Source organism: Malus sylvestris, chromosome 12 (genome assembly GCF_916048215.2).
Source record: "Malus sylvestris chromosome 12, drMalSylv7.2, whole genome shotgun sequence".
NCBI classification, from domain to species: domain Eukaryota; kingdom Viridiplantae; phylum Streptophyta; class Magnoliopsida; order Rosales; family Rosaceae; genus Malus; species Malus sylvestris.
Genome location: NC_062271.1, coordinates 16545342 through 16573179, shown reverse-complemented (window position 1 = coordinate 16573179; position 27838 = coordinate 16545342). Strand labels below are relative to the sequence as shown.

The 27838-nt window shown below is 37.9% G+C and overlaps 1 protein-coding gene across 1 annotated transcript; it reads right to left on the bottom strand.

The window, feature by feature from the left end:
- Positions 1-23464: 23464 nt before the first annotated feature.
- LOC126594581 (probable pectate lyase 12) lies at positions 23465-27290 on the bottom strand. Its single transcript, XM_050260941.1, has 5 exons — positions 26899-27290; positions 26328-26794; positions 25139-25442; positions 24629-24976; positions 23465-23708 (listed from the first exon to the last, which is right to left on the bottom strand). The coding sequence occupies exons 1-5, from the start codon at positions 27027-27029 to the stop codon at positions 23513-23515; spliced, it is 1446 nt and encodes a 481-aa protein (XP_050116898.1). The 5' UTR covers positions 27030-27290; the 3' UTR covers positions 23465-23512.
- Between the last annotated feature and the right edge of the window lie 548 nt (positions 27291-27838).

Sequence of the window (27838 nt, the reverse complement as noted above, 5' to 3'; positions counted from 1 at the left end):
TTATCATCATCCAATGATCATCTCTAGAAAACTTCATTTAGCTTAGAGACCATTTTAGTTGTTCATATGAATCAAACAAGTTGACAATTAATTATAAGAATACTAGCCTTCATGCACGCGCTCAAACGCGTGCAAAAGACATTTTTTGAATCACAGCGTGTTATGCGCGACTTACATGTTTTAAATGTATTTTTATGCATAAATTAACAAAAGGAAAGTCAAATATTTGAAGTAAATGAATAATCTTAGATCGTGCTAGAAGAAACCCCTCATAAACCAATTAAAGCAACTGAATTTACATAATAAAATCGGTCTCTATAGAATTTACATTAAGAATAGAGAAAATAATATTTAATAAACAATTGATTGAATCACATTATTGCTAGCCCATTGTGAGGCTAAGCCCACCCCATCTCCCCCTTAGTGTAGATAATATCGTTTGTTAAAAAAAAAAAAAATCATTTGACAACTAATTTAATCGCATTATTATCCGCATGCAAAAAACTTTTTTATAACCGGTATTACATGCCTCTTAAGATGTTTTGAATGTGTTTAAAAATAAAGAAGATAATATTTAATAAACAACTAATAGAATCATATTATTGCTAGCCAATTGTGAGACTAAGCCCACCATCCTTCTCTTAATGTAGATAATATCGTTTGTTAACAAAAAGAATCATTTGACAACTAATTTAATCACATTATTATTTGCGTGCGAAAGACCTTTATAACTGGCATTACACGCCTCTTATGATGCTTTGAATGTGTTTAAAAATAGAGAAAATAATATTTAATAAACAATTGATTGAATCATATTATTGCTAGCTTATTGTGAGGCTAAGCCCACCCCCTCCCCCTTAGTGTAGATAATATCGTTTGTTAAAAAAAAAAAACAATCACTTGACAACTAATTTAATCACATTATTATCTGCGTGGGAAATATCTTTTTTTATAACCGGCAATACACGCGTCTTAAGATGTTTTGAACGTGTTTTAAAATGGGAAATTGAATCACATTATTGCTAGCCTATTGTGAGGTACTAATTAAAAAAAAAGCACCAAAAAACAAATTAAAATGACGAAGATATTTTTTGAATCACGGCGTACTACGCGTGACTTACGTGTTTTAAATGTATTTACATGCGTAAAAAGGAAAGTCAAATATTTGAAGTAAATGAATAATCTTATATCATGCTAGAAGAAATCCCTCATAAATCAATTAAAGCAGCTGATTTCACATAATAAAATCGGTCTCTATAGAATTTACATTAAGAATAGAGAAAATAATATTTAATAAACAATTGATTGAATCATATTATTGCTAGCCCACCCACCCCCTTCTTCTTAGTGTAGATAATATCGTTTGTTAAAAAAAAAAAATCATTTGACAACTAATTTAATCACATTATTATCTGCGTCCGAAAAACCTTTTTTATAACCAGCATTACACATCTCTTATGATGTTTTGAACGTATTTAAAAATAGAGAAAATAATATTTAATAAACAATTGATTGAATCATGGTATTGCTAGCCTATTATGAGGTTAAGCCCACCCTTCTCCCCCTTAGTGTAGATAATATCGTTTGTTAAAAAAAAACAATCATTTGACAACTAATTTAATGTAATTTAATTACATTATTATCCACATGCGAAAGACCTTTTTTATAACCGACATTACACGTCTCTTAAGATGTTTTGAACGTGTTTAAAAATAGAGAAAATAATATTTAATAATCAACTGGTTGAATTCACATTATTGCTAGCCCATTGTGAGGCTAAGCCCTCTCCATCCTCCTTAGTGTAAATAATATCGTTTGTTAGAAAAAAAGTCAATCATTTGTCAACTAATTTATTACACATCTCTTAAGATGTTTTGAACGTGTTTAAAAATAGAGAAAAATTGAATCACATTATTACTAGCCTATTGTGAGGTAATAATTAAAAAAAATGACAAAAAGATTCATTATTTTAGAAAATACTATTAAAATGATGAAATTACCCCTACCTTACTTGATGCATTATTTTGGGATGCCTTTGAAGTTTTTTTATCTTGGGGGCATTTTTGTCCAAATATTTTTTGTTGAAGCTTGGTTACACCAAAAGAGTGATGTTATTACCACCCCAATGTCTTATCTTCTGACCCACCTTTTAATGAATTTTTTAATTACAAATTTGTCCATTTACAAAAAGATTGTTAAGGACATTAATTATCTTGTTTTGCTTAATTTAAAAAAAAAAAAAAAACACAGGTTGGGCATGGGGGACAATTTGTCTACCTTAAATCCTAACTCATATTTTCATCTCCTTTCATTCAGAGAAAGTAAAAAAATAGCAATGGACTTAGAATATGACTTTTTCATTGAACAGGTAGAAGATGACGCTTATATGGAAAAGTTAGAAGATTATGTTTCCATTGAAAAGGTAGAAGAATAATTTGTGTGTAGATCATTTGAATTTGTCCATCGTATTTTTAAAAGAAAAACTAATGAAAAGGGCTTGAAAACTTTGAGTTTTAATGATAATGACAAAATAAAGGGTAAAGTGAATAGTACCAGGATTGACTTTTTAGTGTAAAAATGTGGTTTTTCGTTAAAGTGAACAGTACCAGGTGCTTTTCGTTAAAGTTCCCATTTTTAAATTTGTCATTGTTGAATTCTTTTGAATTTGGATACATATGTCGTTTCTATTTGAATTTGCAAACTTTAGTGGTTTTCATTTACATATTATTTGTTATATTTTTTAAGAGACAATTTTATAATTTCATATGTACGTATGTATTAAAGGTTATATTGGGAATAATAGGGAGTGGGAAAATAGCATTTTAATTTTTTAACTTTTTAAGGTGGGTGGGATTATAACGTGGGTGGGAAAATAAGACAATGGGGTGAGTTCAGTAGCTCTCCACCAAAATTACCATTCACTTTTCCATTGGCTTGCTACGTGTGATTTACACGTTTTAAATGTATTTATATGCGTAACTTGACAAAAGGAAAGTCAAATATTTGAAGTAAATGAATAATCTTAGATCATGCTAGAAGAATCCCTCATAAACTAATTAAAATGGCTGAATTCACATAATAAAATCGGTCTTTATAGAATTTACATTAAGAATGGAGAAAATAATATTTAATAAATAATTGATTGAATCACATTATTATTAGCCCATTGTGAGGCTAAGCCTAGCCCCTCTCACTTAGTGTAGATAATATTGTTTGTTATAAAAAAAAACAATCATTTGACAACTAATTTAAACACATTATTATCCGCGTGCGAAATACTTTTTTTTTTATAACCGGCATTACATGACACACCCTGACCTAGATCGAGGCATGCTGACCATCACGTGAAGATGACGTAGCCATGTGCACAGTACGGAAGCAATGAAGATATAAGAAATGCAAATAAATAAAAGCCAACTAACTAGAGTACTAGATAAGATAAGGTGCAAGTGCGACATTAAGAGAGTTCACAATTAGAGCATAAGTAGCCTAAGTGCAGTCCAGTAGGATGAATACTAATTATTCAACACCAAAGATAATCCTACATTGGTGATAATCTGTCAGAGCTACCGTGAATTCCTTGTAAGCCACCGACAAACAATCCTAACTAGAACCTGGAGGGGTGCAAAACAGAAAGTATGAGTGGGCAAAAATAAAGCTTTTCAAAACCATTTCATTTATCAAAAGTTTTAACCCCTCGCCATAAAACCTGTATAATTTCCCAGAAAATAGAATATATCCATATCTCAAAACCATGCTCAGAAAATGATAATCATAAGTATGCCATGCCAAATATCTCAAAATATCAGAATAAGTAACTTGAGTGAAATAACATATCAGCTGGATCCACCTAAAGTGGCATGTACGGCTGAATCTATAGCTTAACAAGTATGCCTGCACATGAGTTGGAACAACCTAAGGTGGTTTGTATGACAGGACTGTGTGTAAATAAATAAATATGCTCTAGTGCTACGATCACGTGAAGACTGTGCAAATAATCGTGGGTCACCTACGAGTCGGAACCACCTATAATGGTTTGTATGACAGGACTGTGCACCTAACTTGGATCCAAGATGAGGGTATGGTGCGGGAGGTAAACATCACGTGAAGGCCTGTGCCCTAGTCACGGGCGAGAGCACTAACACCGGGGTGCAGGTTTATAAATTCTCAACACATCTCACATCATCATCAAATCACATATAAACAGTCTACAACTTACCTAGTACTTACTTGAATGTCCACATCGTCAAATCACATTTATGCATACTATACTAATTCATACTCTAAGTATAAATCAATATGCATGGCATTTCAAAACATAATTTCATTAAACGAATTTTCTGGGAAAAATACCAAGTATATAAGTATATACAGAAAACCAAAAGCCCACTCATTGATATGTGGAAGGGTCATAACCCCCGAGCCTTGCTTGACTGCGTTCGTCCTCAGGATAGGTGATGTGATAAAAGTTAAGCTCTCAAATTAAACCCTCTTGTTGTCAAATTGTAGTATAAATGCAAGTAGGGATCGTTCTAAATCGGGGATTAGGAGGGCTTGCTAAAACCTCTAAACTGACTAAAAAACATAAAAAACAAAGTTAAAAACGTTTGAATAGACTCAAAGGACTCAAAACAGGTTCACAGGACTCAAAACAACTTAAAAACACTCAAAACTGCCTAGAAACACCAACTAGGTAGTTTCTGATTCTAAACACAACTTTGGACGAATTTGGGGTTTTGGCTTGACTCAAAACACTTAAAAACACAAATGAAAACAATTTCTAACTAATATGACTCAACAAAGTAAAGGGGGATTTGGTTTTGACGAATTTAAAGTAAAAACAAATAACTAAATACTTAGAACATATTGAAAACGAATTTGGGAAATAAGATGGTTGATGGATTAGCTAGAGGTCCATTCTTCACACATGACACCCTTGTACATGAATCGATTTCCAATTGCTTTTCAATAAATTATGAAGCTCAACACCCCAGATTAACAGTGATGCACTAATTAACCCTCAGATTTTCCTTTACTCATTGAATTGGATGAATGCATGCGACAACCCAAATCATTCTCCAAAAGTCCCCTATATGAATGCATAATAGAGATACAATCAAAGATCTTTATGTTCCATGAAAATCATAAGTGTTGACAAGACATTTGTAACTATGAATGCATGATATGTTTGCCAAGAATTCAATTAACGCGATTGTGACTAGCAACCTTTACTACTCATGAATATAAATTTGTAACGATTAGGTGAAACTCATTTATATTCTAGCATCAAATTCATGCATGAAAATTAAGTATGCATCCCTAATCAACATACAAGAATCAGTTTTGAAGAAAACAGTTAATTGAATTGCATTCACAACTTATCAAATCACAATTGGAAGAAATCAATTCATATCTCAAGGATTTTCATGGCTTTGAATTTCCCCCTAGCTAAATAGGGATTCAACCACTCATGCTCACAGCAAAACGAAAGAAAAAGAAATTAAACATTGTAAACATAGAATGAATTACACCTAGAATGCTCCAGCAATCAAGCTCGAACATCCAAAAGGCCTCCCTTCTTTCTTCTTGCTGCGGCACAAAGGTGGATGAAGTGTATGAGATGAGCTTTGGGATCAGGAATATGTTTTTGGTTGAATAGGGCTGCGGCAAGGATGTATGGTGGTGGATAATGATGTAGAATGGTGAATTGTTGCGGCTGAGAGGTGTTTTTGAATGGTAGAGAGGTGGTACGAATTTTGGCTGAAAAACTTATATTTATAGGCTAGGGTTTTCACAAATCCTAATGGGAAAAGGCTAGGGTTTTGTAGAAAAAGGCTTGGCCCAATCCAAGGTGGAAAAGAACTAGGGTTTGTGGCAGATTTTTAGGCTTCTAGAAAGAGAATAGGCGCCACTTTTTTAGGGTTTTAGAAAGAACTTGTTTTGTGGCTAAAATTGGGACTTCTAGAAGGTTTTAGGGCACCACCTTTTTAGGGCTTCTAGAAAGGTGAGTGCGGCATGTGTTTAAGGGAAGATATAGGCCTTCTAGAAGGGTTTTAGGTGCCCTTGCAGCTGATTATTCATCTTCCAAGTCTTGAATTGATTTCTCCATCTCTTTAGCACATTCCTAGCTTCACTTGATCTTCAAAAACGTCCATTCCTTGTGCTCCACATGCATGCAATCCATTCCAGCCCATAATTGCTCTAAAATGCTTCAAAATGCACTCTCTTGCCAACTTTGCCAATTAGACCTACAAACAAACGAAAATAGCTTAAATCGCTATAATAAACACAAACTAACCATGAAAATGCAAGAAAACAAGCTAAGTCTCATAAATATGCTCCTATCAATAGGTCTCACCTATATGTGAAACAACTACATAAACGTTATTTTAGAGCACATACACAAAACTAGGTAATAACTTCTCGTACATAGCTCAATTGGGGTATTTGAATATACCACCATGACTTACTCAACCTCAGGAACATCCCCATATTTTTAGAAAAATTTTCCGAGCACCCATGCGCCCTCACGCACCGGCCAAGGCACGGCCAGACACGCGGCTCACACACAGGCACGTGCCTGGCACACCATACGGATTTGCTAACGACATTAGGGAATATTCTGTTAAAAATTAGCATATACCGTTAATTATACCTGATGCCATTAGCATATTCCATCAAAGTTGATGGAGTATTCTCCTTCTTCAACCTTGGTTCACCGGAGTCTGGCGCAGGTGCCGTTACGATCGCCGGAAACTGGAAAAATCTTTAAAACTTCATATCTCTTCCATTTCTCAACCAAAATTCATGAATTATATACCAAAATGAAGCTTGAGAGGAGAGGAACAAAACCTTACCACTTTCAAGTTTTAAATCCACCAAAAACTCGTCGGAAAACCCACGATAGTTCGGCCACCTCTGCAACTCAACGGACCTGAGCTTCCCGACGTTCAAAACCTTCCAAAATTCTTCTAAAAGCTTCGCAAAGATGATTTAAAACCTCCAAAAAGCTCAAAACTTCAAGAAATACTCGCGATCACGTCAAGGTCACTGTGCAGCTCATCCGGGGTTTTTGGTTTTCGGGTTTTCGAAGCTTTCACGACCAACCAAAGGTATAGATCGAGTCCCAAACTCACAAGGAACACAAAAACCACTTCTTCGACGTCGATCCGAGCTTACAAAGGTTAGTTTGAAATTTGTCCGTACAATTGTACGAAAATGGAAAGAAGTCCGATAGGGAGAGAAGGAAGAGGGTTAACGGGATTGGTTGGTGTGTGTGCGGTCGAGATTTGTCACCCCACCAACCACAAAACACTAAAACAAATTTTAAATTTCCTATTGGGTCCCAAAAACTTAGGAAATGGATTTAATTGGTCAAAATATTAAGCTTAACACACAACACAACTCAATGTCCAAAGGTAAATTAGTCAATTCACACCATCAATAAAACATATTTTGGGACGAGCTATCACAACCTACCCTCTTAAGAAAATTTCATCCCCGAAATTTCCATACAACAATAAACAATCGCTAATAACCATAAAATAAGCGCGGATATAACTCTTTCATATTTTCCTTTGTCTCCCAGGTGGCTTCCTTCACCGAGTGATTCCTCCATAAAACTTTCACCAGGCGTACGGTCTTATTCCTCAGAACCTTATCTTTCAAATCCAAAATCGTCACTGGCTCCTCATCATAAGTTAAATCCGGATTAATTTCCAATGGTTGAGGAGGTATCACATGCGATGGATTAGAAACATAATGACGAAGCATGGAAACATGAAAACCATCGTGCACTTCAGACAACTCTGGAGGCAACTCAAGCTTGTAAGCAACTTCACCGATTCGCTCGGTGATCAGGTACGGTCCGATGTACGTAGGACTTCGCTTACCTTTCTTCCCGCCGTACCATACCTCTCCACGGTGATAGCTTCAAAAACACCCAATCACCAACTTTATACACTCGGTCTGTGGCATACTTATCTGCTAGACTCTTCTGTTGATCTTGGACCGCTTTCAGGTTAGACTTAATTACCCGAACATTCTGAGTCGTCTCATCCACAATCTCAGGGCCCACTAAAACTCTTTTACCAACCTCTGACCAACATAAAGGTGTACAACAAGATTTACCATAAAGTGCCTCAAATGGTAACATACCGTTGCTCGAATGATAACTATTGTTATATGCAAACTCCATCAGATCTAACCGCTAATGCTAGGCATCGCCAAATTGTAATATTGAAGATCTTAGCATATCCTCCAGTGTCTGAATAGTTCTCTCTGATTGTCCGTCTGTCTGAGGATGATATGCCGTACTATAAAGTAACCTCGAACTAAGAGCCTCCTGAAATGCCACCTAGAACTTAGAAGTGAATCTAGGATCCTGATCTGAGATAATACTAATTGGAATCCCATGGTACTTCATAATCTTCCATATGACCAATGCAGCTAATCGGCTTAAATGATATTTCTCCCTCACTGGAATAAAATGCGCCGATTTAATAAGCCGATCAACTGTCACCCAAATTCCATCATAACCATTTCGTGTACATGGAAGCTTGTACACAAAATCCATGGTAATGTTTTCCCATTTCCACTGTGGAACAGGAAGTGGCTGCATCAATCCAAAAGGCTTTTACCTTTCAGCTTTGACTTGCTGACAAATAACACACCTACTCACATACTCAGCAATTTCTCTTTTCATACCCGGCCAATAATAAAATGGTCGAATGGTATGATACATTATAGTACCTCCAGGATGCATTGCATAAGCCAAACAGTGCGCTTCATCCAAAATTTCTTTCTTTAATTCCACATTATTCGACATGTACATTCTGTTCTCCTGTATAAGCATGCCATCAGTCTCCTGAATTCTGAGATCTTTCTTTTTCCCATCATTCATTGCCTGAATTAATTCATGGGTTTCCTCATCATTCATCTGAACTTCGAGCACTCGATCAATTAATATTGGCCTGACTTGAAAATTATCGAGTAAGGCTTCATCTCGATCTTCCATTCCTAACTTCACTTCAGTGGACCTTAAATCTGCAAGAAGAGGGACATGACAAGCGTACAAAGTATTAATTCTCGCTTGAGGCTTCCTACTAAGTGCATCCACCACTACATTTGCACGACCAGGGTGATACTCAATCGTGCAATCATAATCACTGAGTAATTCAATCCACCTTCGTTGTCAAAGATTAAGATCCCTTTGAGTGAAAAGATACTGAAGACTTCTATGATCCGTAAAGATCCTACATTTTTCTCCATAAAGATAATGCCTCCAAATCTTCAAAGCAAAGACAATAGCTGCTAACTCAAGATCATGAGTAGGATAATTCATCTCATGAGGCTTTAACTGTCGTGACGCATAAACAATCACCCTACTATGCTGCATCAACACACAACTTAGGCCATTCAAGGAAACATCATTGAAGATCTCAAAATTACCATTATCATCAGGAAACGCCAAAACAGGTGCATGAGTGAGACAATATTTCAACTGCTGAAAACTCTGCTCACAATTATCATCCCACTCAAACTTAACATCCTTCCTGGTTAATCTCGTCAGTGGTAATGCAATAACTGAAAAATCTTTAACAAACCGTCAATAATAACCTGCTAAACCAAAAAAACTTCGTACTTTAGTTACGGTTCGTGGCTACTCCCAATTCTCAACAGCTGTCACTTTCTGAGAATCCACCTGAATAACTTGAGCTAATATGACATGTCCCAAAAATACCATTTGATCCAGCTAGAATTGGCATTTGCTAAACTTAGCATACAACTGATGTTCCCTTAATTTCTTCAACACCAAAGTAAGATGTTGAACATGCTTTGATTTAGCCTTAGAGTATACTAGAATATCGTCAATGAAAACAATAACAAACCTGTCTAGATATTGTTGGAATACTCGATTCATTAAATCCATAAAAGCTGCAGGTGCATTAGTTAACCTGAATAACATTACAAGAAACTAATAATGACCATATCGAGTCCTAAAAGTTGTCTTGGGAACATCTTATCTATTAATCTTCAATTGATAGTAACCAGACCTTAAATCAATCTTAGAAAACACATAGACACCTCAAAGCTGATCAAATAAATTGTCTATACGTAGCAATGGATAACGTTTTAATCGTTACCTGATTCAATTGCCTATAATCAATACATAGCCTCAAAGTCCTGTCTTTCTTCCTGAAAAATAACACCGGAGCTCCCTAAGGTGAAGTACTAGGTTGAATAAAACCCTTATCTACTAATTCCTGCAATTGAATCTTCAATTCCCTCAATTCAGCAGGAGCCATTTGATAAGGAGTTAAAGATATAGAATCTGTACCTGGAAGCAAATCAATAGTGAATTCCACATCTCAGTCTGGCGGCAATCCAGGTAAATCATTAGGGAACACATCAGGAAAATGCCTGACCACTCGAACATCATCCACATTGCTAGGAACATTATCATTCAACACTACATGAGCCAAATACCCCTGAGAACCTTTCTCTAACAACTTCTTAGCTTTTACGGTAGAAATAACACCATGCCTCACCGTACTACGCTCGCCCACAAAAATAACCTCGGGTAATCCAGGACGATGAAAACTAACTACTTTCCTATAGCAATCTATATTGGCAAGATTGTAATGCAACCAATTTGTGCCCAAAATCATATCAAAATCCATAATATCTAATGGGATGAGATTAGCTGGCATAACTACATCCTCCACTAACACGGGACATCCTGGATATACACAACTAACATAACATCTCTCCCTTCTAGGCATCGCAAACTCTAAATCATACTCAAGAGGTGTAGGATGAGGTTGTGTCAATTGAGCAAATGTATGAGAAATAACAGAATGCATAGCACCACAATCAATTAATACTCTAGCAAAATGACCAAGAATATTGAACGTACCCATGATCAAATCAGGATTATTCTAAGCATCTTGCAATGTCATGTGGTGAATACGTCCCTAGGCTTACTGTCTTTATCCATGATCTCTGCTAGCTTGATTATTTCGCCCCTGCACACTTCGCCCCTGACTCGACTGACCAGGCTATCTCGAAGATCCCGCACTACTAGAAGCAACCTTCACGTGCTAGGACTGTCCTCCAAGATACCATTGAGATCCACCAGCTGAATACAGCGGATATGGCATATTACCTCCAAGATACTAAAGATAACCACTTTGCTGATATAGGTCCTGTGAGTACTGATACTGCCATGTAGAATAAGGAGCTACATCGCCTTGGTAATGATAAGTACCTCATCGACCCGTCTGACCATAACCACTAGATCCTTGAACTTGCTGGGTCGACACTAATGGTGGTAGGGAGGGCTGCTGGGGCCTCTGCTGATTCTGAGGACAATGCATCGCCCTATGCCCCATTTGACCACAAGTATAGCATCTACTACTGCCTCACCTACACTCTCTAAAGTGCCGATTATTGCACCTACGACATAAAGGCGCACCTGTGCCACCAGAATCTCCTTGCCTCTAATAACGAGGGCATTCAGAAAATCTACCACTTCTCCTCTGACTAGTGGAACTCATACCTCCTCTAGAAGAACTGGAACTAGTTCCACCTCTCTTAAAACTCTGAGTCTTGTGAGGTCCCAAAGATGATTGACCTTTACCTTTATCATATTATTTCTTATTTCCATCATTTTCTTCCTCCTCACTATCACTAGGCATATTCTCTGAATCTTCAATTCGTAGTAGAACCTCATAAAACTCTTGGTAAGTAGCACGGGAAGCTGTGGTCTCCATAGAACACCACTTCTTTTTAGTACCTAATCTAAAACGACGAAGCATCTCAACCAGATTAGCAGCAACCTCCGAATGATAGCGAGATAAATCAGTAAACCTCCTGTAGTACTAATTAGCCGTCATCTTCCCCTACTTCAGATTTGTAAACTCTTGTTTCTTGCGATCTATATACTCTGGAGGAATAAATCTCTTCTGAAATAACTGCTTAAAAACTTCCCAATCAGCAGCTTCCTCTGGTGATAACTGATACGACTCTTGTCTCTACCAAGATGCAGGCTGCTCACCTAAAAACCAGGTAGTCGTCTCAACCCACCTATCCTCCGGAAAATTCCCTTGCTTATGCATAAAATGAAAAGTCTTATCAAGATGATTAATCCATTTCTCTGCTCCTTCAAACCCTTCATTACGCATAAAATGATTCAACTTTAAATTATATACAGTCTCCAGATGAGTCATTTGGGGAGGACGAAGCGAATACTGAATAGCATTAGCTATAACTTCCCTTAACTGAGCAATATCAGGGAAACTAGACTCAACTGAAGGACGTGGCTCTCTACGAGGCGTCACAATTCTGATAGAAGACACCAAAATAATTAGAATATTCACAAGATATGCAAGACTGCCAAACCTAGGCTCTAATACCAACCTGACATACCCCAACCTAGAACGAGGCATACTGGTCGTCACGTGAGGGTGACGTAGCCATGTGCACAGTGTGAAAGCAATGAAGATATAAGAAATGCAAATAAATAAAAATCAACTAACTAGAGTACTAGATAAGATAATGTGCAAGTGTGACATTAAGAGAGTTCACAATCAGAGCATAAGTAGCCTAAGTGCAATCCAGCAGGACAAATACTAATTATACAACACCAAAGATAATCCTACATTGGTGATAATCTGTCAGAGCTACCGTGAATTCCTCGTAAGCCACCGACAAGCACTCCTAACTAGAACCTGGAGGGGCGCAAAATAGAAAGTGTGAGTGGGCAAAAATAAAGTTTTTCAAAACCACTTCATTTATCAAAAGTTCTAACCCCTCGCCGTAAAACCTGTATAATTTCCCAGAAAATAGAATATATACATATCTCAAAACCATACTCAGAAAATGATAATCATAAGTATACCATGCCAAATATCTCAAAATAACAGAATAAGTAACTCAGGTGAAACAACATATCAGCCGGATCCACCTAAAGTGGCTTGTACGGCTGAATTTATAGCTCAACAAGTATGCCTGCACACGAGTCGGAACCACCTAAAGTGGTCTATACGACAGGACTGGGTGTAAATAAATAAATACGCTCTAGTACTACGATCACGTGAAGACTGTGCAAATAATCGCAGGTCACCTACGAGCCGGAACCACCTACAATGGTTTGTACAACAAGACTGTGCACCTAACTTAGATCCAAAGTGAGCGTATGGTGCGAGAGGTGAACATCACGTGAAGGCCTGTGCCCTGGCCACGGGCGGGAGCACTAACACCAAGGTGCAGGTTTATAAATTCTCAACACATCTCACATCATCATCAAATCACATATAAACAGTCTACAACTTACTTGGTACTTACCTGAGCGTCCACAGTGTCAAATCACATTTATGCATACTATACTAATTCATACTCTAAGTATAAACCAATATGCATGGCATTTCAAAACATAATTTCATTAAACGAATTTTTTGGGAAAAATACCAAGTATATAAGTATATACTGAAAACCAAAAGCCCAATCACTGAAACCTTGTTTGACTGCGCTCGTTCTCAGGATAGGTCTCACCTATATGCGAAACAACTACATAAACATTATTTTAAAGCACATACACAAAACTAGGTAATAACTTCTCATACATAGCTCAATTGGGGTATTTGAATATACCACCATGACCTACTTAGCCTCAGGAACATCCCTATATTTTTAGAAAAAATTTCTGAGCACCCACGCGCCCTCACGCATCGGCCAAGGCATGGCTAGACGCGCAGCTCACGCGCAGGCACATACCTGGCACACAAAACGGATTCCCTAACGACGTTAGGGAATATTCCTTTAAAAATTATCATATACTGTTAATTATACTTGATGCCGTTAGCATATTCCGTCAAAGTTCACGGAATATTCTCCTCATTCAACCTTGGTTTATCGGAGTCCGACGCGGGTGCCGCTGCGATCACCGGAAATTGGAAAAATCTTTAAAACTTCATATCTCTTCCATTTCTAAACCAAAATTCATGACTTATATACCATAATGAAGCTTGAGAGGAGAGGAACAAAACCTTACCACTCTCAAGTTTTAAATCCACCGAAAATTCATCGGAAAACCCACGATAGTCCGGCCACCTCTGCAACTCAACGGACCCGAGCTTCCAGACGTTCAAAACCTTCCAAAATTGTTGTAAAAGCTTCACAAAGATGATTTAAAACCTTCGAAAAGCTCAAAACTTCAAGAAATACTCGCGATCACATCGAGGTCACTGTGCAGCTCATCGGGGGTTTTTGGTTTTCAGGTTTTCGAAGCTTTCACGACCAACCAAAGGTATAGATCGAGTCCCAAGCTCACAAGGAACACGAAAACCACTTCTTCGACGTCGATCCGAGCCTGCAAAGGTTGGTTTGAAATTTATCTGTACAATTGTACGAAAACTGAAGTAAGTCCAAGAGGGAGAGAAGGAAGAGAGTCAACGTGATTGGTTGGTGTGAGTGTGTGGTCCACATTTGTCACCCCACCAACCACAAAACACTAGAACAAATTTTAAATTTCCTATTAGGTCCCAAAAACTTAGGAAATGGATTTAATTGGTCAAAATATTAAGCTTAACACACAACACAACTCAACGTCTAAGGGTAAATTAGTCAATTCACACCATCGATAAAACATATTTGGGACAGGCTGTCGCAACCTACCCCGATGCCTAAGTCAATTTTTCTTAGGAGAATAAAGTATTTAGGGCTTTTATAGGGTAGCAAAAGCTTCTGAAATTTGGTAGATTATGGGGTATTTATAGGGGATATGGAGGGTTTTACTCTACACATGGCGGCATCCTATTGGCCAATGTTTATGGGGAAAAATTCTCAAGATATTAAAGCAACTGAATCCATATAATAAAATCGGTCTCTATAAAATTTACATTGAGAATAGAAAAAATAATATTTAATAAATAATGGGTTGAATCACATTATTGCTAGCCTATTGTGAGGCTAAGCCCACCCTCTCCCCCTTAGTGTAGATAATATTGTTTGTTAAAAAAAAAACAATCATTTGACAACTAAATTATTATTCGTATGCGAAATACCTTTTTTATAACCGACATTACACATCTCTTAAGATGTTTTGAACATGTTTAAAAATAGAAAAATTGAATCACATTATTGCTAACATTTTGTGAGGTACTAATTAAAAAAAAACCACAAAAAAATTAATTATTAAAAAAGTACTGTTAAAATGATGAAAATGCCCATGCCTTATTGATGCATTATTTTGGGATGCCTTTGAAGTTTTTTGTCTTGGGGGCATTTTGGCCAAATATTTTTGTTGATACTTGGTGACACCAAGTATCACTATTCACCTTTTCCATTGGCTTTATATATAGATTATACATTAATAACTATCAATTTGTTTGCCACATCAATTATTACATTTTTATGGTAAAATGATGTCATGTCGTTATATAAAGAGAAATGACTCCTTAAATATAACGAGTCAAGTATTAATTATAATCCCTCCAATAATATGCTTCTACTGAGTGTATTTTTAGTTGATAGAGAGCTTTCTTGTTATATTCGACATGTGATTTAAGAGTTAAAAATATACCACTTGATATATCTGATATATAAGCAGATAAACATGTACATGATCGATCTATACAAACACTTATTTTCTCTCTTAATTTATGTGTTGATTTTATTTTGATTTACTCAATTTAAAAATTAAAAATAGAGTGTGTTAGGAGAGAAAATAAAAGTGTGAAAGTCTTTATCATGTGAGTTAAAAGATGACGGTAAAGTTGTTCTCATTGAACATACATGCAATACCTTATTTAGTGTTGAAATTCTATATTTCAATGACTAAATCTATACCCTTACACCAATCAATTGATCAGAAAAGCCTGTGGCACACCTTCCACTATAAAATCAATTGGTAATATGGAGAGTAGCCCAACTTACTTATAAGCCCATGCAAGGTCCATTCTCCCATCAATGTGACATTCATTCTCAACATGTATCCATACGTGTTAAACTCAAATAGTTAAGGTTTGAGACAATATCAGTACACTAGTCCGTTGAACAACATATTTGGCATCAGAACCTACTACATCATCACCTTCTAATTCTATCCACCCAGGCTCCCAGCCAAGCTTAACACGAAGTTGGTAACTTGAACTTGATGGATATAAAGCAGAAAACCATAAACACAGGTTTTTGGGCAGGAATGTCGCTAGTGGGCGATCCTGGCTCGAGCACACAGGTCCCCGTGGAGTTGGCACTTTGGTTGACTGTCGGGTTCTCGCTTTGTTTGTCGGGCTGCAAGAAGAGGACATAGTTAATTCTGAAATGTGCCTTTGTCGGGCCTTAAGTATAGGCCGTGAGGCTCACAATCAAAACTAACTTAAGTGCTGAGGTGTGCCACTGCCATCTCAGTATGGCAGATGTAAAATGAGTAGATTTAAGTGGATTACTTGCGCCCCAAGTTACTCTTAGTTCTCATTATCAAAGGATTGTCGTGGATGGGTTAAGTCCACATTAGATTATTTTCTATGCCTAGAGATCAAGGACTTTTGTTTATCTTGTATGGTAAAAGGGCAGAGGTCAGGATCTAATCAAGGTATTAAGTGGATTCACTCTTAAGATAGTAAAACCATTTAACTAAAACCAGATCTAAGAGTAAGTTGAACTTTGGATCATTAAAAGACCTAAAATGATTTGAATACATACTAGGGAATTCATTACAACACTAGATCTATTAACTAAAAGACAAAACAAAGGGAATTGGGTAAGATTGAACCTTGTCAGGCAAGGTTGGACCTTTCGCCGTTTCTTTTCTTTGCAACTATAGGGATTTGAGGGTTTTAAAAGAAGATGGATAACAAATAAATTTACACAAGAAAATCGATACTACTAGTGAGCAGCAGAGCTATTAAACTAGACAAAAGATGGCTTTTGTAAGGGCTGATCCTGAAAATGATTGAGGTTAGGGGCTGACTACAGCTTCGTATGCAAATCTGGCTTGAGAAGAGTTTGTGTATTTATTTGTTTGATTGGTTGAGTGTCTTTGTCTTTGGGCCCTCTTCCTCCTTTTATAGGCGAATTAGCCTAACTTCTTGCAGCTTGGTTCTTGCTCGAAAGCAACATAATGGGTAGTGACTCATCAGTAATTTACGTACTCTGCCATCCAGAAAGTGTTTTTGGGCTAAGAGTAGGCCGATTTCCATCAAGTGTCACTTCATTCAAGCTATTAGCCTTTGCATTTAATGGGTGAGTGCCTTATAAATCTTGAAATGAATATTCGGGCTTAGGTGATGAGCCTCGGACAAAACCTCATCCTTGGTTCTTTTTGGGCTTCTCTTCCTGATAGTCCAAAGTTCAAATATTAACCCAAACAGTGCCCCCTTCAATCGTCATTAAGCCTGCAAACCAAGGCGTTTAATAATGATTGAATAGTTACTGCGCGCTTACACTCGGTATGAGCGCCATTTAATGCAACTGTCGCTAACTGAGTATTTTCTACTAACCCATGATTTTTGCCTTTTAATCAACAGCTCATTATGTAATTTCTTTTAAAAGGTTTAAAACCCCTAAATTTCCAGAATTCCCTAGATTTCTCTAGAATTACTAGGGTCTTCAAAAGTCTTTCCTGCTTCTGGTTTCTTCTTTTCTACCCTTTTAATTTTTTTTTATTTTGTATTTCCCTCCAAATCTAATCAATGGCCCGAAAAACTATTTCAAACCGATCTTCATACGAATCTGGTGAGGGTATAGTCACCCTACGCCGTCTGCTTAATGCCCTTCATCATCCTCAGGCAGGTTTACGTTCTAAACTCTTTTTGAAGAGGAAGAGGTCCATTCACTGGGACTTGCATGGGTTTCTCAAGTTCCTTTTGCAATAGAAGCCAGCATGCCAAAGGCTAATTGGTTCACTCCGAACCTGTTTCGGGCTGAATCAGGCATTTCTTCGTCCAAGTGGTCAAATCACCTCCGTGGCTTCCCTCTAATGAACGATGAAGCTTGGGTTAAATGGATAAATGAGCTTAAGCCTATCTTAAAAAAGAAATGGATGAACAATGGTATCTATGAGCTGATAATGCTCTCAAAGACCACCGTGGTCATAAAGCCAGAATTATTGACCATTGCTCTTTTTTTCTGGAACTCGGGCACCAACACCTTTGACTTCAGATAGGTCCCATGTCTCATACTATCTTGGATATGGCACAAGTCTTTGGGCTAAGACTATCGGGCATAATTATGGACGTAACTCATGATTGGGCTCTCCCTCCTCGCCCGATTGCTAAAAGTTCAGGCATAAGCTTAGGCACATCGGCTTCCCTTCCTCATTTAGAATACAACTCAACAACTTACAAGAGTTATGGGACGTCTTTTAAGGGTTTTATCCCTTTTGTGAAGAGCAACTTCAGTGCGAGTTCTTCTAATGCCAACATAGATCATGAGCATATGTATTTTCTTCTGTACTAGCTCAACAAGCATGCCTTTCCCAATAAATCCAAAGGGGTGAATGTCGAATGGATTCCTTTGGTAGAAGCCCTTCATAATTTTGAAGATGTAGCCATAGGTTCCTTCTTCCTTTCTCACTTTTATCATCTCATTTTTTAGATGACTCGGGGTGAACCATTTGAGACCAACCTTAATGGGCCAATCTGGATGATCCAATTATGGTTGCAATGGTACTTCCCAGAGTTTTGGGCAGTTAACTTGGAGTTCTTAGAGGGTGTAACCCCTGCCCGAATTTTAGCCAAAGCTCCCCTACAGATCATTCAACATTTGCTTGCTTTTATTTTTTTAGAGTCTGCAGGACTTGGGCAGACTTAGAGTAAGGAGCATCTGTTTTTCGCAGATCCGTGGTTTCTTGATCAAACTTTCCAAGATGCTCTTGGAGAGGATGCTGACCCTTCATGTAGAGAGAAATTTATCAGCTGTATTCAATTGCGGGATTTAGCCTAGGGAGTTTGCAGCGATCGTTATGAACGTGGGCTGGAGGTTTATCATCACAACTTATGTATTAGACAACTAGGCTTTAGGCAAGCTATTCCAATCCCATTTTTTATTCTATTCATTGTGGTACCTCATACCGCCTCCCATCTCCTTAAGAAGATATTTTTCGACCTACCTGTTGTAGCCTTGAGGTTATGAGCAAGGTTGCCCGAAAATGTTTGGTCCTTAATTTTGAGTGTACTTCATCTTTTTCTTCTTGATGGGAGGCGAAATGGATCAAGAAATATGGAGGAGATATGGGGGAAGCTCATGACCGTGTCTTAAGCTAACTTTCTTTCAAAATTTTTCCTAGTTCGGGTGAACTTGAAAGTTGGAAAGAAATGGTTTCTCGAAAGAATCAGCTTCTTTTGATCGGTACTTTCTGTTCTCTCAATTCATTCTTTATAAAAAAAAACTTTATACATCAATGATTCTTTAACTCTTCATTCTTTTCATTCCCTCCAGCCTAAAGGACCACAGAAACGACAGACGTCGGGTTAGAAGAAGAATCTGCCGACACATTGATTTTTCAAGAAGCTACAAATGAAGCTAAAAGGCGAGAGATTGGAGGAGGTGGGGATACCTCCGACCTTTTTGGAGACTCAGAGGCTGAGGGAGAGTCCAAAATAAGTACTCGGGCCCCTAAACGGTCACAAACAGTTGTGATAGATACTTCTTATTATGATCATGAATAACGACTCAAATCTAAGCGGGCAACCCCAACCAGGAGAAATACGAGAGCCCAAACCTCCAAGTTTTCCAAAGCTACTTCTGCTTCAAAGACCTCTACTGCTGCCATGGGTAAGAAAAAACAGAAAGCCCCCAGTAAGTATATTTTGCCTTAATCTTTCATTCATACCTCACGCTTGGGAACCAACGGTTTGGTCTTTCTTGTAATTAGGACATTCGATATCAAAAAAGCCCTTTTGGTTTTAAAGGACGCGCCATTGGATGTAGAAAGGCAGTGAAGGGCTAAAGATCACCAGGATGCGGTCCTTGAAGAATTAGAGGTATAGACTGCCCCCATTTTTTCTTAGAATTCTTTCCTCTTTTTCTTTTTCTGATAACTCTTTTACTCGATTATCTATATTAGGAGATTCAAGCAGAAAAGATCTCTCCGCTTGAAGCTTCTTCTCCTTCAACCCGATTAAGGCAAACCCCTTTTTTCCAAGCAAAACCCACCCCTTTAGAGGTGACTCCAATTTCTCAATTTGATCATTCAACTGAGCAGATGATGCATTATGTGGAGGATGACAGTGATTTGGTAAGTATCTGTTCCTAACATCCTATGCTCAAAACTTTTTTTTTCTGAACTTACTATCCTTCAATATTTTCAGCCTGCCCTGGTACAGGAATTTCAGTACGCACCAACTTCTACTTTTGGAGAACCGATAGTTCTTGAGATTCCTGTAGCGTCCGAGGTGACCAATCCACAGGTTTCTCAGCCTCAAGTTCCTCTATAGGTATATTTTTGCTTTGAATCTTCTTGCTTTTCTTTTCTTTATAGGTTAGTTACTGGCTTTCACTTCTTCTTCTACTTTTGTAGGCTTCTGTTGAGGTCTCGGGTATCATCTCTCATTCACCAGTAGGTAGAGATAATCTCTCCCAACAAACACAAGAAATTACTCCCCATCCCCCTCTTTCTAAAGCTTCGGGCTTATCTCAGGTGTATTGACCTTTTGTATTTTACCTTTTCCTGGCTTGAACACTTATCTTTTATCATATTTGTCTTGGTTGCAATAGGATCTCGCAGAGGGTTCGGGCAAGTCCCCTCCGCGCTTGGTGCGTAAAGGAGATTTTCCACATCTTTCTTCGGTCTTCGAGGTTATAAGGGCCTCGATCCCCAATTCTGAGCAGCGAGCCAAGACTACTGCAGCAACTTCTTCTACTTCCACTCCTGCTTCTGAGGACCTTTCCATTCTACCTTCTAAAGTTGTCCCTGCTGTTACAACTGAAAGTGTCAGAGACATGCCTCCAGCTTCATCAACAACATCCTTGCCATATTTGTCTTGGTTGCAATAGGATCCCAGAGAGGGTTCGGGCAAGTCCCCTCCGTGCTTGGTGCGTAAAGGAGATCTTTCACATCTTTCTTCGGTCTTCGAGGTTACAGGGGCCTCTATCCCCAATTCTGAGCAGCGAACCAAGACTACTGCAGCAACTTCTCCTACTTCCGCTCCTGCTTCTGAGGACCTTCCCATTCTATCTTCTAAAGTTGTCCCTGCTGTTACAACTGAAACTGTCAAAGACATGCCTTCAACTTCATCAACAACATCCTTGCACAATCTAGTGAAGAAGTTTGGCCAGATAAAAAACAAATTGCAATCTCCTCCAACATTTTTTGAGCCCCCTTCATTTCAGCATGCTCGCAAGCTTTTCAAGGATTGGACAAAAAGGGCTTCACAGCTTCTTTTAGTCTTAAGGTCCTTTATGATGCAGAAAAAACCCTTTTTGAACTTCACCAAGCTGAGCTGCTGCCCCCAGCTCAGTACAAGTCTTTTATGAGTTTCTTCGAGAATTTGCGGGCATTAAGGGATCAGCATCTTAAGGCAGAGCGAGCATCTAATAGAGTAAAGTGCTTTCAAGAAAAGCATGTGAAGAGTACAACCGTGCTCCGGCAATTGGTAGAGGATGAATCAACAATGGAAGCAAGGATCACAGTGGTTGGTTTTGAAATTCAGAGTTTGGAGGAGCAATTGTCATTACTTAAAGCTGAAAAGATGACCCTCACCAACCAACTCTCCCAGAAAGTAGAGGAGATGGAGAAAGCCTTTCAAGAAGTTGAGGACTCCGAGAATCAACTAGTGAATAGCAATATGTACTTAGGAGAGCCATGTAGAATTTTTGTTGTTATGCAAACTTACTTTTATAGAATAGTTGCTTTAGCCGAAGATGTAAAGTTGTTGGGTTAAGATTTCTATAATCCCCTTATGAAATGAAATGTTCTTTAATCCGAATCCTTATTTTTGAGTTTTTAATATCAGAAGTTTCTTTCCTTCTTTCTATTCTTTGATCAACTCTTGATAGATTATGGTTTCTGCTAGAGACACATCTATCATGTGTTTCTGTTGGTATTGATTTGTACAAACATCCACCCCTTTATTACAGCTGCTTTGGACTTGTTGGGTAGTTAGAGAACTCCCTCTATAGGCTTATTCATCCTACCTTTATCTCCCAAGTGGCATTTTTCTTCTCATTCCTGGCCCATGTTAAGTTGATCATGTTGATTAGGGTTTCTAGGAAAGGATCTGTGTCAATCATCATGTTGGTCTGAGGTTTCTCTAATAGCCACTTCCCTTTAATCATGAGATCTTATATCCAATCTCTGAACTGGACACAATTGGCGATAAAGTGGTTGAAGGTGTGGTGTAGCTTACAATACTTTTTCCCCTTTAACTCCTCGGGTTTAGGCTGTTTTTTAGTACTGTCAGTCACAATCACTTTTGCTCGTACTAGCTCCTCATCTATTTCTGCAGCTTTGGTTAAGTCAAAGGAATAACTCTGGTATTTCGGAGGTTTCATAGGGATAAATCCTCTATCATTCATCACTACCTTCTAATCTTTGACTGGTTGGACTAATCCCTTTACTATCAAGGGTTTAAAGGGAGTGGTCATCTCTGGTGCACACATGTCTATTGCTTCTCTAAGTTCTCTCCCATGACCATCATTTTCTTCTAGTCGCTCTTTGAACTCTACTTGGTGAATGACAACTTTATTTCGGTAGGAAGGTGGTGCTTTAGAGGAGTGTTTCAATTGTTGTTCTTTAAGTAACAGCTTCTCATATTTGGTAGCAGCGATCACCAACTCTTGCAGTTCATTAAACTGTACATCATAAAACTTCTTCTTCAAGGGTAGCCTTAAGGCTTTCTGAGCAATAGCTATGAGTTGGATATGGTTAATGGGAAACTGGCATCTCATCCTCGTCCTTCTAAACCTCATAATGAAATCTTCCGTAGATTCATGCTCATATTGTTTCACTTCGACTAGATTGTTAATGGTCATTTCTGGCTCCATCCTGTAAAGCTGCTCGTGGAAAGCCATCTCCATTTGTCTCCAGTTGGCGATGAAATTTGGGGGTAACAAAAAGTACCATTGAGATGCTAACACTACCAATGAATTCCCAAATAACCTTATCTTATAATTGGGATTGTCTTCGAACGCCACACAATGGTTGGAGAATTTGAAGATGTGATCCCTGGAGGACACACTAAAGATGTGATCTTTGGGCTTCTCTTCCTGACAGTCCAAAGTTCAAATATTAACCCAAACAACAGGCACGATAAAAAGTTGTTCAACCTCAATATAAAAGTGATTGGGAAACTAGATGAGAACTACATCACCCTTTATCCATTTTCAGAAGATTTTTCATCCTAAATTAAAGTGAATTAATAAACTGTAATCATAATTAGGCCAATTAAAGCAAAAGGCAACAGCTTGCTCTTATATTTTCTTTTCTCTTGGTCTTGGATACCAAATATGCTTCGTGTAGACATTGTTAATGTTAATAAAGGAGATTAAAATCATTGATTATTTTCAGATATTATAAATGCATGTCTGGGATAATATACAAAAATAGCAAGCATGACAACGAGATGAAAAATGAGAAGATGGTGGAGGTGGATGAAAGTGGCGGCTGTGGAATACGGCTGCTTCCCGACATGTCATCCGTATAGTCTGGACCTGAGCCTAAACCATTTCCGTCGCCGTTCGAGCTCCACTTCCCCAGGTTGTTGTCCCTGCCCAATCAAAATTGCATTAGGCATTGTCACATTTTTTTCAGAATATAGTATCGCGTACAAGTTTTACCATTTCAAACCAAGAAGTCACCACTAATTATAAGTTAACATGATGAACGAATGAGTTCAGTAAATACTTCAAGTTAAATAGTGTAAATTAATTAAAGCTAGGCTTAAAAAAATGAGTATGTACTGTGTATTTCGGAGTGCTCTAGCTTGTGGAATTCTTATGCTTATTGCATATTCATTTGTAAGTTCTATACGAAAAATCCCTACCAGTACGAGGTAATAACGAATCTTTGACCATCCAAAAAGCACTTTGTTTATTTTAACTGAAAAATACCAAAAACGCTTTTGGTAATTAGAAGGTATATATATGTATAGCTTTGAAAAGGAAAGTGATTTCTGCAATTTTTTTTAACCATTGCACTCTCCCATCTCCCTCCTTTTTTTTTTTTTCCCCTAGCCATAATATATTAAATTGAAAACTAAAAAGAAAATTGTGCAGATAAAAAAAAAAGTGGAAATCATTTTTTCTAAAAAAAACACACTTCAATCACAATAATAACTACTCAACACCCGATTCTCTCTCTATATCACTCTTAACATATGGATTGAGAGTCATTTCAATTCTCTTCAGTAAAAGGTACAAATTGGGATCATTTTGATGGGTGGAGTATCTAAGAAAGTGAAAAAATGCTACTAAGTCCTAGGATGACCCCAACCCCAAACGGAGTAAATCTAACTTTAATTAACTTCAGCCTGAATTCAACCCATGCACCGTAAATTTGGCATGAACTAGTGGGAAATTATTGAACAGTAAAGTGAGTTCATAGCCAATTAGGAAAAGTAAAAGGATGTAAAAAGAGAGACAAAAAAGTGCAGAGAGAGAAAAAGAGCAACAAGGAAAAGAAAGAGACCTGCCACCAACACCAAGGGCACCAGCATGCATGATGAGTTGGTCAATAAGCGCAGCAGACTTGGGCTCCACACTGTAGGCCTTCTCATAGTTAAGCTCCACTCCCTCCCCAGATGCTACAAAAAATGCTCCGTTTACCATTATGTCCCCCTCCGATCTCCAGTTCCAGTTCCTCCACTTCCCTTCCGCCGTCTCCACACGCTTTGTCACCTCCTTGGCGTTAGGGTTTGACGGAGCAGTGTAGCGGTTGCCCTGGCTGTTAATTGTAGGGTCTCCACTGCCTCCGATGGCGTACATTTCCCATTGGGTGAAGTCGTTGTTGACCACGTGGATGTAGCCCCTTCTACACCTAGGCACGAGAATTCGAGAGTACATCAATATACAACATACATTTCTCAATTTAGCAGTTAGATGTATGGTCAAAATTGAAAAGAAACCCTACGGATTAATCTGAGCCGCTTAAAAAGTAATGTATGCTAAACAATGTTTGATCTATAATAAAAGGACTAACCTAGGCATTCTCTGCACCAACTTTTCTCCAAAGTGATTGAAGGATATGGTGACTTGCATTCCAGAGTCGGGCAAGTAGTCATCGCTGTGACCAAGCAGCATGACTTCGTTGTGATGAGAGAAATAATTGTTTGATATTGTTATTCCTGTGGACCCCATCACTGCATCTATCAGTCCATCCTTGCAGTGTGATAGGCTACAATGGTCTATCCATATGTCTTTGGATCCAAAGATGGAGATCCCATCGCCGTCTGATTCTGTGCGAAAGCCGTAGTGAGTTGGGCTGGAACGCACATTAGCCTGACCTGCATAGTCGCCCAAACAAATTACTAATAATATTTTGAAGGACTAGATAAATTAAAACTAGGCGCAACAATGTAATCATTCGTAAACTATGTGCATCTTAACACAAATGAGATTAAGGTAAATCCTAAACTAAAAAAGAGTAATCTTGATATTATGTAAAGTCAGATAAATATTAGGTGAACGCAAATATTTACAATTATCAACAAAGCACATTTATTATGAAAATGGTATATACCAAATAAATCTGGATACATCAAAGGGCCCCCTATTTCTTTTTAGAAAAAAAGAGAATTAATCGTGGGACTTACTACACATTGAACCTCAACAATCTGAACCGTCTATTTTGTAAGTCTCGATTAGTAGATCATCCTTGCAAAAAATTAATTCAATCAGAAAGCATTTGCCTATTTAACTATCACGATGAAATTTCATTGTTTCTTATAGAACAAAGTGTTCGTTAATTTCTTTCAACTCAATTAGATATCTCAAATATTTCCGATTTGGCTAATAGTTTGCAAGAATGAGCTATGAGGTGCAACTTGAAAAATAGACGGTTCAAATCGTTGAAGTTCGTTGTGATATGGACCCAACAACTAATCCTTGTTTAAAAAAAAAATGAAAATCTCTTCCCTTATAGCCTCTCCTGTTTGGAAAACTAAACTACATGTATCAGCAAACCATGCGCACTAGGTAAAATGGGTGTGTATCAAACAAATCGAGATACATATTGAAAAAGTTAAAATACGTTTAACAGAAAGTATATTAGGTAATCTGAAACAGGTACAATTATCAACAAACAACACACATAGGTAAATCGAGTTTTCCTTGCACATGAGACAAAATATTGGTGGCCAATTAATTATGGCAGATAAAAATTCATGTACCTGACTGATAACAATGGTGGATATGCACATTGTGGATGATGACATTGCTTATGTACTGCAGAGTGATGCATCCACCACCAACAATGTGGACATTCGCTCCGCGGCCATCGAGGGTTTTGTAGCTGTTGAAGATAAGTTCTTGGGAGAGCTTGATGAGCATGTTGCGAGGGAACACAATCCAGAGAGGCTCAGTCTGAATCACAGCATATCTGAGAGTGCCTGGCTTCGGAGTCACCGCGTCGTCATCTGAGTCGTCCGTCACAATGTAATACTCACCCCCTTTGCCTCCATGAGCATATTGACCAAACCCTATTGCACAATCTGCCAGGCTTTGCCTGTTGTTTGGCCAATCCGGATCACATTTCCAGCAGTCGTCTATCGGGTTTCCGGTCAGGCACGTAGAATCCAGATTGTCTTTCTGGGTTGTTTGCAGCATTTGCCTTCTTTCTAACGAAGCATTAACCTTCCTGAAAACACACAAAAAAATTAGGAAAAAATACGGTAAAAATTTATCACTTAGATCTAGGAAAAGGGTAAGAAACAGAGGAAGTAAACGAAGCTATATATGTACCTATTAACTTGTAGAACAACTTCATCTGGGTTGGGATGCTGACCAGGGAGAGTGAGGTTGAGGAATGCAGTGGCAAGAGGGGAAAATGAGGTGAGAAGAGAAAGCAGGACAATGCAGGTTCTGGGGATCATTTTTTAGGTAATGTTTGGAGGGTTTTTGATATTTTGTTGGGAATTCTATACCAATTTGGTACAAGAATGTGTGTAGTTAGGGTTTATGGAGTTGCATGGTTATTTGAGAGGATAATAAACAGTAACTGAGTTGTACATTGTGATTCATGTATGTAGTGAATTTTGGGTGTGTTTGAGTGGAGAAGATGGGCACTTGCTTCTTCTCCCACTCTCATCTTTCTTACTGTATCCGTTAGTGTCATTTCAGTGTTGTTCTTTTATAATCATTGATATAGACTTTGGGATTTTCACTTGATGGAGGTAAAGAGAGAGAGAGAGAGAGAGAGAGAGAATCACTAGAATGGAATCCGCCTGCTCTCGAGGAAACGGTCTCCAAGTTACTTTTTCCGGCATTACTTGCAATGGAGATTAGTACTGTCATTTTGTGATGCTATTGGAAGAGTAAATGTGTTTGGAAATACATTAACGATTCTTTGTCAATATAAATACATTGATTATAGTTCACTTTTAATGAATATAATCACACATCTAAATTACAATAGGAGATAGAATTTGGTTGACGCTAGTGCAAAGAAAAATTGCAAATGGAGAGTGGTGTAGTGTCAAATTTTAATATCAAATCGACATACATGTCACATGATATTGTTACAGATGCAAAAAATTCTCTATTATTACCACTCCAATAGCACTTTTGAATGGTTGGTGTCATTCTTTCAAATTACAAAATGTTATATTGGAATAAGCAAGTTTGAGTCTCCGTATATTAAAAAATTAGACTCTAAAATGAAAAAGAGCACATCCTACTTGTC